Source organism: Capricornis sumatraensis, chromosome 3 (genome assembly GCF_032405125.1).
Source record: "Capricornis sumatraensis isolate serow.1 chromosome 3, serow.2, whole genome shotgun sequence".
In the NCBI taxonomy this organism is placed as follows: domain Eukaryota; kingdom Metazoa; phylum Chordata; class Mammalia; order Artiodactyla; family Bovidae; genus Capricornis; species Capricornis sumatraensis.
The window spans coordinates 142,274,318-142,287,661 of record NC_091071.1 but is presented as its reverse complement, the minus strand read 5'-3'; the positions used below and the strand labels follow the sequence as shown (position 1 = coordinate 142,287,661).

The window sequence follows — 13,344 nt, the reverse complement described above, 5'->3', positions numbered from 1 at the left end:
AATAAACATTAAAAAAAAAATCTGGGCAAAATTAGACCTATATATGTCTCTGAAGCCTTTCCTATTTGTCAGTTACCCCTCTTCTACTCTTTTTTGGACATTCAGTAATTTATTTGTGGGAGAATTTAGCTTTTTGTCCTGTAGCATTTCCCACATACTGGATTTTCCTGACCGAGTCTCCATGGTGTCATTTAATTGATCCTACTTCTCTTGTATTTAATTCAATTGTTATCCAGGAGCTAGATCAGATTAGATCTTGACTTCCTGGTATGTGTCCTTCACAGGCAATGTGTACTTTCATCAGGAGGCACGTGATTCCTAGTTGTCACTCGATAATGTCAGTGGGCACCAGCGATCACTACACAGATTCATTAACTCATCAGAAGTAGTACAATGGTAGTACTGTATCATTCTTTTATTCATATATTAACTATAACATGTTAATAAGAAGCTTCCTTTTTAAAAATTTATTTAATTGGAGGATAACTTTAACAATACTGTGATGGGTTTTTGCCATACATCAATATGAATCAGCCATGGCTACACATGTGTCCCCCTCATTTTGAACCCCCTCTCCCACCTCCCTCTCCATCCTATCCCTCTGGGTTGTCCCAGAGCACCAGCTTTGGGTATTCCTGCTTCAGGCATCAAACTTGCACTGGTCATCTATTTTACATATGATTACTCCAAGAGAGACAGAACAAATGCTTAAAAGATCTATAGTTTAACAACGCCCTAGGTGATTCTGATAGGCACTCTGGTATAGGAATCAGAGCTAAGCCCTTGCCTTCAAAACATGGAGTGCTCCACAATTGTATCCATTTGACTAGTGCCAGGGATGGAGGATTTATCACTGTTCCACAAGGCAGCTCATTCCATCTTTGGAGGTCCATACTGTGAAAAGCTCTCCTCATATTTAGATTCCCAAATTCTCTCAAATTTTTCCTATGAGACCTCAGCTGGAAGCATGAGTTCAGTCTAACCATACATCCCTGGAAACACTATCATTCCCACTCATCCTCTCTCCAGACTGAATGTACACATTGTCCTTCTGGGAATTATGTGTGAGTGTGAGTGTTTTAAAGAAATTATCTTAAACAGCCTTCACATTCTTTTGTTTATCTCCTTCTCACAGATGCGCCATGCAGAAAATAATTCTTTGCTTTTCAGGTTGTTTGACAGACAGGTAAGGGTATATCAATATACATGCATTTCCTTTCCCTTATTATTTTGTGTATTTTGTTTGCTCGGTCATGTCCAGCTCTTTGTGACCCCATGAGCTGTAGCCGCCAGGATCCTATGTCCATGGGAATTTCCCAGGTAAGAATACTGGAGCGAGTTGCCATTCCCTTCTCCAGGGGGTCATCCTGACCCAGGGTTTGAACCCAGGCCTCCCGCATTGGCAGGTAGATTGTTGACCATCTGAGCCACCCGGGAAGCATTATTTTGTATGCAAACTTAAGAAATGGAAGAGAAAATACTGCTCAATTCCAAACTTGAACACAATGCTTAGAGTTGAATTTGAGTCATTTAATGGATTATTTACTGAATTTCCCTCATCCCTGTTCAGTTTAGTTCCTCAGTCATGTCCAGCTGTTTGCAACCCCATGGACTGCAGCACACCAGGCTTCCTTGTCAATCACCAACTCCCGGAGCTTACTCAAACTCACGTCCATAGAGTCGGTGATGCCATCCAACCATCTCATCCTCTGTTGTATCCTTCTCCTCCTGCCTTTAATCTTTCCCAACATCAGAGTCTTTTCCAAGGAGTCAGTTCTTCAAATCAGGTAGCTAAAGTATTGGAGTTTCAGCTTCAGCATCAGCCCTTCCAATGAATATTCAGGACTAATTTCCTTTAGGATTGACTGGTTGGATCTCCTTGCAGTCCAGGGGATTCTCAAGAGTCTTTTCCAACACCACAGTTCAAAAGCATCAATTCTTCGGCACTCAGCTTCCTTTATGGTCCAACTCTCACACCCATACGTGACTACTGGTAAAACCATAGCTTTGACTAGACGGACCTTTGTTGGCAAAGTAATGTCTCTGCTTTTGAATATGCTATCTAGGTTGGTCATAACTTTCCTTCCAAGGAGTAAGTGTCTTTTAATTTCATGGCTGTAGTCACCATCTGTAGTGATTTTGGAGCCCCCCCCCCCAAAATGCTCATCCCTGGGCATGTTACAACATGAATATGTTTCAGCATAAAACAAAAATTTCCTTTAATACAGGCTTTGCTGTACTATTGCATGAATAACCTTGAGAACCTAAGATAGAGAAGGAGGGAGAGAAACGGAAAGTTGGAGAAAGGGGGCAGGCGAGGGGAGGAAGTAGAGTGAGAGAGAGGGAAAATGCATTTGCAGAGCTTACTGCTCTCTGTTCCACTGCTTAAGTAGCTTTGGTTTGGGAAAATGAGGCAATAACTTCTCTTGGGGTAGAAACTATCCAATCAAGAATCTTTTTCTTGAGAGCCTTGTAATCAATCATATATTCTGCAAATGCAGGGGTACAGATCGTCTCAACACTCCTCTTGACTCTGATTCAAATCAAGTACTTCTTGCAAATATATCCTCTTTTATATCATCCCATGTCTTTTTTGCTTTAAATCAACTCTCTCTCCTTGGTTGATACTATCCATTCTTATGAGTTTATGTACTACCTATATGTCCTCAATTCCAGAATGTATATATTGAGCTCTGACTTACACATATATCCAAATGTATACTTTATTTATAAAAGAAGACCTTCATTATATCCTTTGCTTGGTGTAAGGTCAAAGCATATGAACTGTCACTACTTAGTAAACTCTGGCCGGAGAACAACGAAGGTCCATTTTTATTGGAAGTTTGTTACGCGAAATTGCATGAATAGAGCGCATATTCCCTGCTAGTAAAACTTTTGCTCACATTTCTCTAGATTCAGGCCATGAAATGATGGTGCCCTAGAAGGCAATGGCACCCCACTCCAGTACTCTTGCCTGGAAAATCCCATGGACAGAGGAGCTTGGTGGGCTGCAGGCCATGGGGTCGCTAAGAGTCGGACACGACTGAGTGACTTCACTTTTACTTTTCACTTTCCTGCATTGGAGAAGGAAATGGCAGCCCACTCCAGTGTTCTTGCCTGGAGAATCCCAGGGACGGGGGAGCCTGGTGGGCTTCCGTCTATGGGGTCGCACAGAGTCGGACACGACTGAAGCAACTTAGCAGCAGAATGACCTTATGCTGGCTCCATACAGTTGACTCTTGTTGAACTGCATTAAGACATTATGCAACTTTCAGCACTGACAGGCATCCAGTCCCAGGAAAATGGTCCTTTATCTACCATGGGATGTTGTTGAGGATGGTGTCTGTCACACTACTCTTTCCTTTTAACATACATCAACCAAGAGATACTTCTTGTTCTTCATATTTGAAAAGGTGATGTTTTACCAAGAAATTGGTTGTTTTTATCTTATTGAAACTATGATTTTACGATTGGCCCTGTCTCCCTATTGATAGCACAAAGTCAAATTTATAGCTCATGAGTAGCATCTAATATGATAAAATCATAGATTTCCCATGTTAAAAAAATTATTTCCCTGCTAATTTTTCACATTGCTCTGACTCTCTAATTTGTAAATTGCATTCTTTTGCATCATACGATTTTCTAAGTTGCCTCAAGTACTTGGTACAATAGTAAACTAAACACACGTGATAGACAGTATTTGCAACACAGCATTCTATATTCTTACGTGTGTCTCAGTATTGGACTGTAATCCTGTTAAGACAAGGGGTTTATTTTACATCCCAGTGTCTAGGATAGTGTTTGGATCTTTCTTATTAGCATTGGTATCTATTGATCCCTAGGTCTGTGCCAGGCATGGAGCTAAGAGTTTGCCCTTCTAGAGCTGATTTAATCTTTAACAGGGTTTGACCTCTAGAGGGAGCTCCATGCCTCTCTGACTTATGAGCTCCTCTCCTTGCAAATGCCTTAAGGATTGCAGATACAGACCCTCAAGTCACAGGACAGTTACTAATTCATTGTTATAACTCTCTCTCCAACTTGGTCTCTCTCCTCTCTTTCTTCATTCACTCTCCTATCTTTTAGGAATCTTTTCCCACAAAATGTCTGTTGGTAGTAGCGTGTCTCTGACTCTGGAAATGTGACGTGGGATAACTTAGGACAGCTAGCCATGATCACTTCATGGCACATAGATGGGGAAAAAGTAGAAACAGTGACAGATTTTATTTTCTTGGGCTCCACAATCACTGTGGACGGTGACTGTAGCCACAATAGTAAAAGACGCTTACTCCTTGGAACAAAAGCTATGACAAAGCTAGACAGCATATTAGAAAGCAGAGATATCACTTTGCTAACAAAGGTCCATATAGTCAAAGCTATGGTTTTTCCAGCAGTCATATATGGGATATGAGAGTCGGACCATTAAGAAAGCTGAGTGCCAAAGAATTTATGACTTCGAACTGTGGTGCTGAAGAAGACTCTTGAGAGTCCCTTGGACAGCAAGGAGATCAAACCAGTCAATCCTAAAGGAAATCAACCCTGGTTATTCACTGGAAGGACTGTTGCTGAAACCCCAATACTTTGGCCACCTAATGAGAAGAGCTGACTTATTGGAAAAGACCCTGATGCTAGGAAAGATTGAAGGGAGGAGGAGAAAAGGATGATGGAGGATGAGAGATGGCTCACTGACTCAAAGGACATGAGTTTGAGCAAACTCTGAGAGATAGTGAAGGACAGGGAAGACTGGGTGCTACAGTCCATGGGGTCACAAGAGTTGGAAACGACTTAGTGACCGAACAACAAGCCATGATCAGTAGGAAAAGAGCAGAGAGAGCGTGACTGAAGCCCTGAGTTACTATGGCAACAGGAGCTTAACACCTCAAACTTTCCTCCCCTTTCCCAGTGTTGGAACTGAAATTCTCAGTGTAAAATAAGCTCTTCCCATCACAGCACAGTGGGGAGTGTGAACACATGTGATGCTATGGAGTTCTGGGTGTGCGCCAACAACTCAGAGAGTGTGAAATCTGTCTGGAGGAGAAAGAGCCTGTGTTCTTCTTACATTTCTCATTTTCCCTCACTTAGTACTTTCTAAACTTTCCAAGGGATAATTTTAGGGGCAAAATGAGGCAATAATCAGGAAATTGGTGTGTTTTGCCAAATTGCAATGTTATTTCTGAAAGGCTAGAACCTAAGCCTACCTTTAGCTTTATAGATCTACTAAACTCTTCAAGGGAATATTCAGTTACCCATGGAATTTTCCTTTCCAGGAATTGTTATAATCCTTTACAAACTGTTATAAATCAAAACAGAAGATCCCCTGGAATCATGTGCCTTTAAAGAACCTGAAAATACAGACACAGGCTTTATAGTCTGAGTAACAAGTAAAATGACATTTCCCTAGGAAGAAGGAAATATGAGTGCACAGAGATGTAATTCTGGAGTCTCTCTCTGATACTCCAGGAGTACAAATTTTTATATGATGACTGGCCTCAACTAGTGCAGAATTTTTACCAGGATATTTTTGAAATACTGGAAGGCTATCATGCATAATGTGTATAAAAGGAATCTCAGACTGAACCAACGTGTGATTCTAAGTTAAAACTGCTCCTTCCCTGGAGGCCAGTCACTGAGTCCTCAGATATTGTAGGAGCAGAGCAAGTCCTGGAGCAGAAAGCATTTGTGCACTTTTCATGCAATATAAGAGACAGAAGACACTGGATTCTTATGAAAAATTAGAATTGGGGCAGTAAAGAGTACTTGGAAGAATGTTACTTCCATAAGAACTCAGGTGACACAAGTTCCTTTCATTCTCTTATTGAGGAGCAAATATTGACTGGGGCTTTTCTGACTTTAAGAATATCTCCCCCTGTCCATCCCAAGATCCTTTTCCATGGATTTGACATCCATTTTCCCAGAGGGCTCCATCTGTCATGTATCCAAACCACAGGAAACCAATCAATTTCAACCAGTTACAAGTTTTGACCCTGCCCCATCTCAATCACCCTGCACACTGCCCCCCACCCCTCACCTGCCCTGGCTGTGTGCACACTCAGGGGAGAGAAAGGGAGGATGGTACCTCATGTGAGACTTCACATCCAGCAGCTCCAAGGCAGTGACCCGTGGCTCGCCAGCCAGGTTTTGCAAGATCTTCAGCCTGGGCCCGCAGTGCTTGTAGAACTCTGTGCAGATGTTCAGCAGAGACTCCCGAGGCCGCCTGAACTCCTCCCGAGCGATCCGTTCATCCAGTTCCTCCCTGGGAAGGCCCTGCCCTTCCTCCAGTAAGTGCAGGTTTTCTCTGGGGAAATTATAAAATTATTATTAAAAATTATGGCAATAAAAATTATTAACTGGGGGTCTGGAAAGGTGTGTGTGGTGGGCAGCTGTGAAAGAAGGGTATCATGTAGAAGAAAAACATGATGTGGTCCCCAAACATTTTGGCACCAGGATCCGGTTTCATGGAAGGCAATTTTTCCACAGTCAGGGTGGGAAGGGAATGGTTTGGGTATGATTCGGGCACACTGCATTTATTGTGTACTTTATTTCTATTATTATTACATCAGCTTCACCTCAGATCATCAGGCATTAGATCCCAGAGGTTGGGGACTCCTGCCTTATATTATATCCAAGGTAATGAAGCAGCAGGGCAGGGCCAAGGAGAAACTCATTGGAAAAATAAAGAAAGTCCATCATTCTAGAAGAGACTATCACCCCAAACTGTAGCGACTTTACCTTAGTCACTTCCTGAGGATTTATGCGGAATTAGGATGTCACACAAGAATGAAATGAAACCCGATGGACCCATAACCCAGCTTACAAGGCAAATCATCACAAGAAGATAGAATTATTAACTAGTACAAAATTAGAGCTGTCTTCCTAGAGGGCTGGGATGGAGTGAGAGGTGGGAGGTAGGCTCAAGAGGGAGGGGACATGGCTGATTCATGTTGATGTATGGCAGAAACCAACACAATAATTAATATTCTCCAATTAAAATAAATAAAATTTTTAAAGAGTAAAAAATGAAATAAAAAATTAAATGAAAAAATAAAAAATATATAGGCGATTCTACCCTCCAAAGTATATTTTAATTCATGATTTTTAAAAATGTATTACTTAATGTGGCTCATGGTTAAAAAAGTTTAAAACTCACTACCCTCAAGTGTTGTGAGGCTTTCCTTGATTTAATTGGGCAATCTAGGATGAAAGATATGCTTTAATGGGTTGTGAATTTTACTTTTATCATGTAGGAAAAGCTTTTTAAAAGACATAATAACTATTAAGCAAATGAGAAAGAACTTCCCTCCCAAAAGAAAGAAGTGTGAACAAAGGCAATGTCCTGGAGAAGCCAAAGGCCATTTGGTAAGACAGTCAAATAATAAGAAATTGCCCAATGGGATCTAGCCATTACATGGTTGCTTATAATTGTAAACTATTGGAAACAGCTTAAATAGCCCACAAATAGAGGTTGAGTAACAAATTAGTGCATATTTATAATCAGACATATCCAACCATTACACATGAAGGTAAGGCTCTACATATACTGGCTTTGAAAGATGGGTGTAACATAGTGTTGAATAAAAAAAGGCAGGTTTCAAAAAGAGCAGAGCAGAAGACAATCCAGTCACATATAATTATGTGATTATGTCTGCTTGGGTAAAAATAAACAGTTGGTAGATGCTTTCCAAAATATTAAAGGTGCTTATCTTTTTTTTTAAAAACGTTAGGTTGTCTTTCTGTACCTGATGAAGTGCAGTTTGGCGCCTTGTTCCTGGTACCTGAGAGTCAGAAAAACAGTCTGAGTCACTATCAGAGCGAGAACAGGGGCCCTGTGGTGGGTCCTCTTAAAGACCTTTCCTCATGAGAAGCCCTTGAAGCTACACGTTTTGGTAAGCTCACCATAACACATATACTAATTCTAAAGTAGAAAATCTTGATCTGTCATTCAGCTATCACAGATACTACAATAATAGTTGCCAGGAAAGCTGTTCCATTGCCAGATAATTTGTAGAAAGACAAATATTGTAAAAACACACCCAAACTCATGGAATGCGGTCTCATGAGGGAAATTTTTAAACTTTAAAGGTAAGGTGAATCTACTTACAATTTTAACATCATGTGCTATATCTTAGGGGGACCAGAGGGAAAATCATGGCTGACTTCCTTTCGGTTCTAGAGACTTCTCCTTTTATGAGTGATTGGCAATAGGACTTTAGAAGCCCTCTTTCTCTGTGTGCCTTGCATCGAGCCTAGTTGAACATAGCTCAGTATGCTTAGAGAAACCCCTGTGCTTAGTTGCTCAGTCATGTCTGACCCTCTGCAACCCCATGGACTGTAGCCTGTCAGGCTCCTCTGTCCATGGGGATTCTCCAGGCAAGGATACTGGAGTGGGTTCCATGGCTTTCTCCAGGGAGAGAAACCCCTAAGAATCACTTAAACTCATTACTCAAAACCCAAAGAATCATTTTTAGTTAATGTGAGACGCTGAGACCTGAGTCAACACTAGTTTGAAATCTATTTCATTTTTAGCGTAAATATATGATGAGCAGGGAATTTACATAAGTAATGATACACACTTTAAAATGTGCTTCAGAGAGACTAGACAATTATTTCTTTTTTCCTTATGATTATTTTGCTAACTAGTCCACACTGGGAAAAGAGAACTTTCTCTCAAGCTGATTTTAGATTTGCCCTGTCTTAAATTCTTCCTTGAAGGAAGAAGCTAATTGAACATTTCTTTCTGCCTCAGGGTATTTAGAGGTTAACCTATGCAGAATGAAGCAGGTAAAGTATTAACTAGTCCAGCCAGTATCTTGAGTTACACTAAAACAAGGAAGATGATTAAGTCAACAACCATGAAACCATCATGTAGGGACCTAAGTCAAAGTTTGGATGAAAGGTCTGCTGAAAATCTGTCCACATGAAAGAAAGTTGACTCTGCACAACTGCCCTGGAATGAGAAACCACCTCTTGGTTATTATTGTTTCATCTGTGTCCAACAAAAAGGCAAATGAAACAACAGTGGAATAGTTCAAAGACCACCCAGGAGGCAGAGAACATCTTGCATGTTCACACAGACAAAGGAACGCCATTTTTAAAAGATGTCTTATTTCTCTTCATTTATGAAGGTGACATTTTTAAAAAATGGCCTCAGTATTTTCTTGTAACTCTAAACTCTCACCTTCTGTTCTTTTCTTTGGAGAATGTCACCCTCAGTATTGACTAGTTTCAGGATTCGTTTCATTCCCAATGGCTGAGATTCAGGTTGTGTGAAATTGAGAGACCACAGGAGCATGGGGCCGGGGGATTACCTGGTATTCACCCCAGAGGACATGGTGTGGTTGGCTGTGGTGGCCCCTTTATGACCTTGGTCACACCTGCTCATCTGGGGGGCCGTCATGGGCCTGCAACAATGACAGTAACAAAACAACACAAGTGGAGACACTTATGAAATCCTCAGGTTATTGCAGCTCATGCATGTTTTAAGTCAGTTTTAGAGTCTTATAAAGACTTTGGGCTTTGCTGTCACACTCTGGTGCTCTCTTTGTTCTGGGAGGCACTTAAAAGGGAATACTGATTCCCAAGGGTCTGTCAATGAGATTTAAGGTCTTTTGTTTCTTGGTCCTGAGTAAGGAACTAGGACTCCAAACCAGACATTTATGAAATCAGACTTATAAGTCTGTTTTGATGAAGTGAAAGTTAAGAATTCATTTTTCAAATCTACAGGTACCAGGAAGCTAGCCATTCTAGACAGTAAGAAAAAAAAAAAAGAATGCACATATCATTTAGGCCACCTACTCCATAATCAACCACTCAATTTTTCTGCAAAACTATCAGAGAAGGTGAACCTTTCCAGTGAAAATTACACCTAAGACTACCCAGGGACATGAGTAAATGAATATCTATTTAAGTCAGTAATTTTGATGCTACGAAATAGAAAAGAATCATCTCTTGTTTTATATCTTCTCTGAGTTTTAGGTTAACTGCCTTTGTGTCATTTGTGACATGGAAGGGAAGATAAGGCTTTTTAAAGCAATTGCTTATATAAACTCTTTAAGGTTTGCTTTTATTATGCTCAGTTTCTATATGCTGGTTGTGGTTGGTGACTGGACCGTTAATGATAACACCAGACTGTCTCTTTCTGTGCCTTTGCTATAGTGGGCAGAATTTAAAGCTGGCCCCAAGACCTTCCTCCTGCCTGGTGTTACTCTCATGGTTCCGGTACATTATATGGCAAGAGGGGGATGATCTGCGTAGACCTAATCTTACCGTGCATGCTTAGTCATGTCCAACTCTTTACAACCCCATGGACTGTACCCCGCCAGGCTCCTCTGTCCATGGGATCCTCCAGGCAAAAATACTGATGTGGGTCGCCATGTTCTCCTCCAAGGGATCTTCTAACCCAGGAACTGAACCTGTGTTTCCTGTGTCTCCAGCATGGCAGGCAGATTTGTTACACTGAGTCACACGCCAGTACTTAAAAGGCAGAAAGTTTTCTCTGGCTAGGGGCAGAGAGATTTGAAGCCTAAGAAGGACTCAAGGGCACCATTGTTGGCTGGAGAATTGGAGGTTCTGGGTGAGAAGGGAAATCAGTGTCTTATAAGCAGAGAGTGGCCCCTGGCTGAGGTCAGAAAGGAAAAGGGACCTCCAACCCAAAGCTGCCTGCTGGATTCTGCCAAAAACCTTAATGAGCTTAGAAATGGATTTTCCCCCAGAACCTTCCAATAAGAGGTCAGACTAACTGACATCTTGATTTTGGCCTTGGGAGACCCTAAGCAGAATAATCAGCTGAGTTTGCCCCAGGTTTCTGACCTACAGAACCATGCCATGTGATATTATCTGTCTTAAGCCTCTGAGTTCGTGGTAACATGTTATGCAACAATGGAAAACTAACACTGATACACTTGTAATACACTTGTTTATGTGTTACTATCTATAGAACTGTTGTTTTTTCATGAGCTACATAAATTAAGACTGTGAAAGTGAAATGGTATCCTTCTTATTAAATATTTGCTTTCTGTAAAAACAATGAGGCCAGTTTAGTTGTGAATAACTAGTGAATAACTAGTGAGGCTAGTCTTCCACTTCATCAAAAGAATATTAAGTACACTGGAATATTTAAGACCATGGGATTTTAAATATCAGAGCTCCATCCATAATTCTTTGTGGAATTTTGGTTAAGTCAATTTTGGATAAGTTAATTGACTTATACTTATAAAAAGGAATAGAAAGCATCATTGGGTATTATGAAGAACAAGAATCAAGTGGCACTTGGGGAAATTGACTGCTCTTTCCTCTAGTCTCAAGAAGGCACTCATGACATACCCAGGTAGGTGCAGAAGGAAGAGTGTAAGTCATGTATTTTTCCTTGGGATGTTCTTTCTCCTTGGACTTTCAGAAAACCATCATCAAAGCACTGGGGACTGTTTCTCATGGGATGAGGCAATTTGTCATGGGTCCCTGTTTCATAGCTTCCCATTTCCTCAGTTTAGATGCATGTGGGCATTTCAACAGATAATCTACCCAAGACTTTGGGCTGTATTCTTCTTCTCTAGGCTGGCAATGTAGGGCAAGATTGGGAACTAAATACAGATTGAACTTAATGAATGACAACCTCACGCCCCTTCTCACTTGCTGTTGGAAGTGACAGAGATTTCAGCGAGTCCCCCCACTGATTGAACAAGATGGGGCTGAAAAAGTTGGTACCTTTGATGGGAGTAAATCTCAGAATTTTAGGCTAATGATATGGTCAAATGGGATGAAGGAACAAAGACACCAATGCAGAAAGAAGGCTTCCCCACCTCCACCCCTGGGGAGGAACATCTCCTTCCAGCTAATTGTAGATGAAAATGGAAAAGGGAAGCCAGTCACTACGTAGTTTTCTGCATCTACCATTCCCACTCACCTTATCTTTTGTACACAGACATCCCTCCTCCCCTACTACCCCAAACTCCACCCAGGCCTCATCAGCCCAGCCCTTCCCTGGGCCCAGGGCCACCCAGTTCTTCTGTTTCTGCACCCAAGAATCTTACGACAGGACTAAATTCTTGGAACTCTGCTTAGGATGAACCCTGGCGTCAACTGACCTTTCCATTCCCAAATCCCTCAGTCCCCTCTCTCAGCAATAATGAGTCTTGTCCAATGGAGAATCTACCAATTGAAGCATTAGAATAAAATTTTGTAGTTTGTGTCTGTTATGTAGCTTCTGACATTATAGGGAGAAAACCCCAACTCTTTAAAAATAGGAAAACAATATAAACACTTAGTTGAAATTGGTGACATTTCATGTTTCATAAAATAAGAGCTAATAAAAATGTGGATCACATTTTCACATTCACTAAATTAGCCCTTTTATGAAAGATTTGTTTACTACTGGGTTAAAACTGCCAGAGAAGCTCAGCAAACTATGTGCAAGTGTGTGTTTAGCAGTAACAATACTACTACTAATTATTATTATCATTAATATTATTATTATTCAGAGTACTTAGCACTATTTATCCAAACAACTCAGGGAATGTTTGCAGTTTCAGCCATTAAGGGCTGAGTTTGGGTACACGCTCAGTCGCTAAGTTGTGTCTGACTCTTTGTGACCCTGTGGACTGTAGTCCACCAGGCTCCTCTTTTCAAGGAATTTCCCAGGCAAGAATACTGGAGTGGGTTGCCATTTCCTCCTCCAGGGGATCTTCCCAACCCAGGGATCAAACCCAAGTCTCCTGTTTGTTGGGCAGATTCTTTACCACTGAGCCACCTGGGAAACTCCCAAGTTTGGGTAAAAACTTAGAGATTTTAGCCATCACTTTTTTTTTCTTCCTCTTTGTGGTAGATACATGTTGTTTATGGCTGTGGACATTTCTGCCGATGGGATTACCTGGTGAGGACCTCCACGCTGTACAAAAGGGCCTGCAGGGAGGTTGCAAGAGCAGCCATGGCGGCAATCTCCTCTCGGGCAGCAGGTACCGTCTCCACCTGTGACGTCTGCCTCTTCAGCTTTTGTAGGTAACATGGCACTAAAGCTTCCAAGACCATCAGCATCTGAAGACTTCAATCAACAGAAAGAAAACCAAATCACATTTTATATCCTATCTAATATTTTGGAGCATGGAGAAATGAGAAGCCTCTAGAGAGATGAAAAAAATCTGAGTCCTCTTCCCACTCCATCCATGTCAAGAGTAATTAAAGCTGCTGGAAATATTGACTAACACTAATTAATGAATTAAGCACCCAATGGGTTTCCCAGGTGGCGCTAGTGGTAAAGAATCTGCCTGCCAGTGCAGGAGACATAAGAGACACAGGTTTAATCCCTGGGTTGGGAAGATCCCCTGGAGTAGGAAATGGCAACCCACTCCTGTATTT

The 13,344-nt window shown here is 41.3% G+C and overlaps 1 protein-coding gene and 1 long non-coding RNA gene across 4 annotated transcripts in view; one reads left to right on the top strand and one right to left on the bottom strand.

Moving 5' to 3' along the window:
• Positions 1 to 13,344, bottom strand: part of UNC80 (unc-80 homolog, NALCN channel complex subunit) — a 208,117-nt gene that overhangs the window by 29,178 nt on the left and 165,595 nt on the right. For all 3 annotated transcript variants that reach the window (XM_068967658.1, XM_068967657.1, XM_068967659.1), the window contains 4 exons: positions 12,860 to 13,030; positions 9,303 to 9,395; positions 7,734 to 7,769; positions 6,074 to 6,292 (listed from right to left, as the gene is read on the bottom strand). In XM_068967658.1, coding sequence (XP_068823759.1) covers positions 6,074 to 6,292; positions 7,734 to 7,769; positions 9,303 to 9,395; positions 12,860 to 13,030 — 519 coding nt within the window. The remainder of the gene's footprint in view (positions 1 to 6,073; positions 6,293 to 7,733; positions 7,770 to 9,302; positions 9,396 to 12,859; positions 13,031 to 13,344) is intronic.
• On the top strand, positions 1,146 to 13,053 carry LOC138075706 (uncharacterized). The gene is made up of 4 exons (XR_011144650.1): positions 1,146 to 1,186; positions 6,097 to 6,275; positions 7,719 to 7,880; positions 12,815 to 13,053. It is a non-coding gene; the product is annotated as an uncharacterized lncRNA (long non-coding RNA).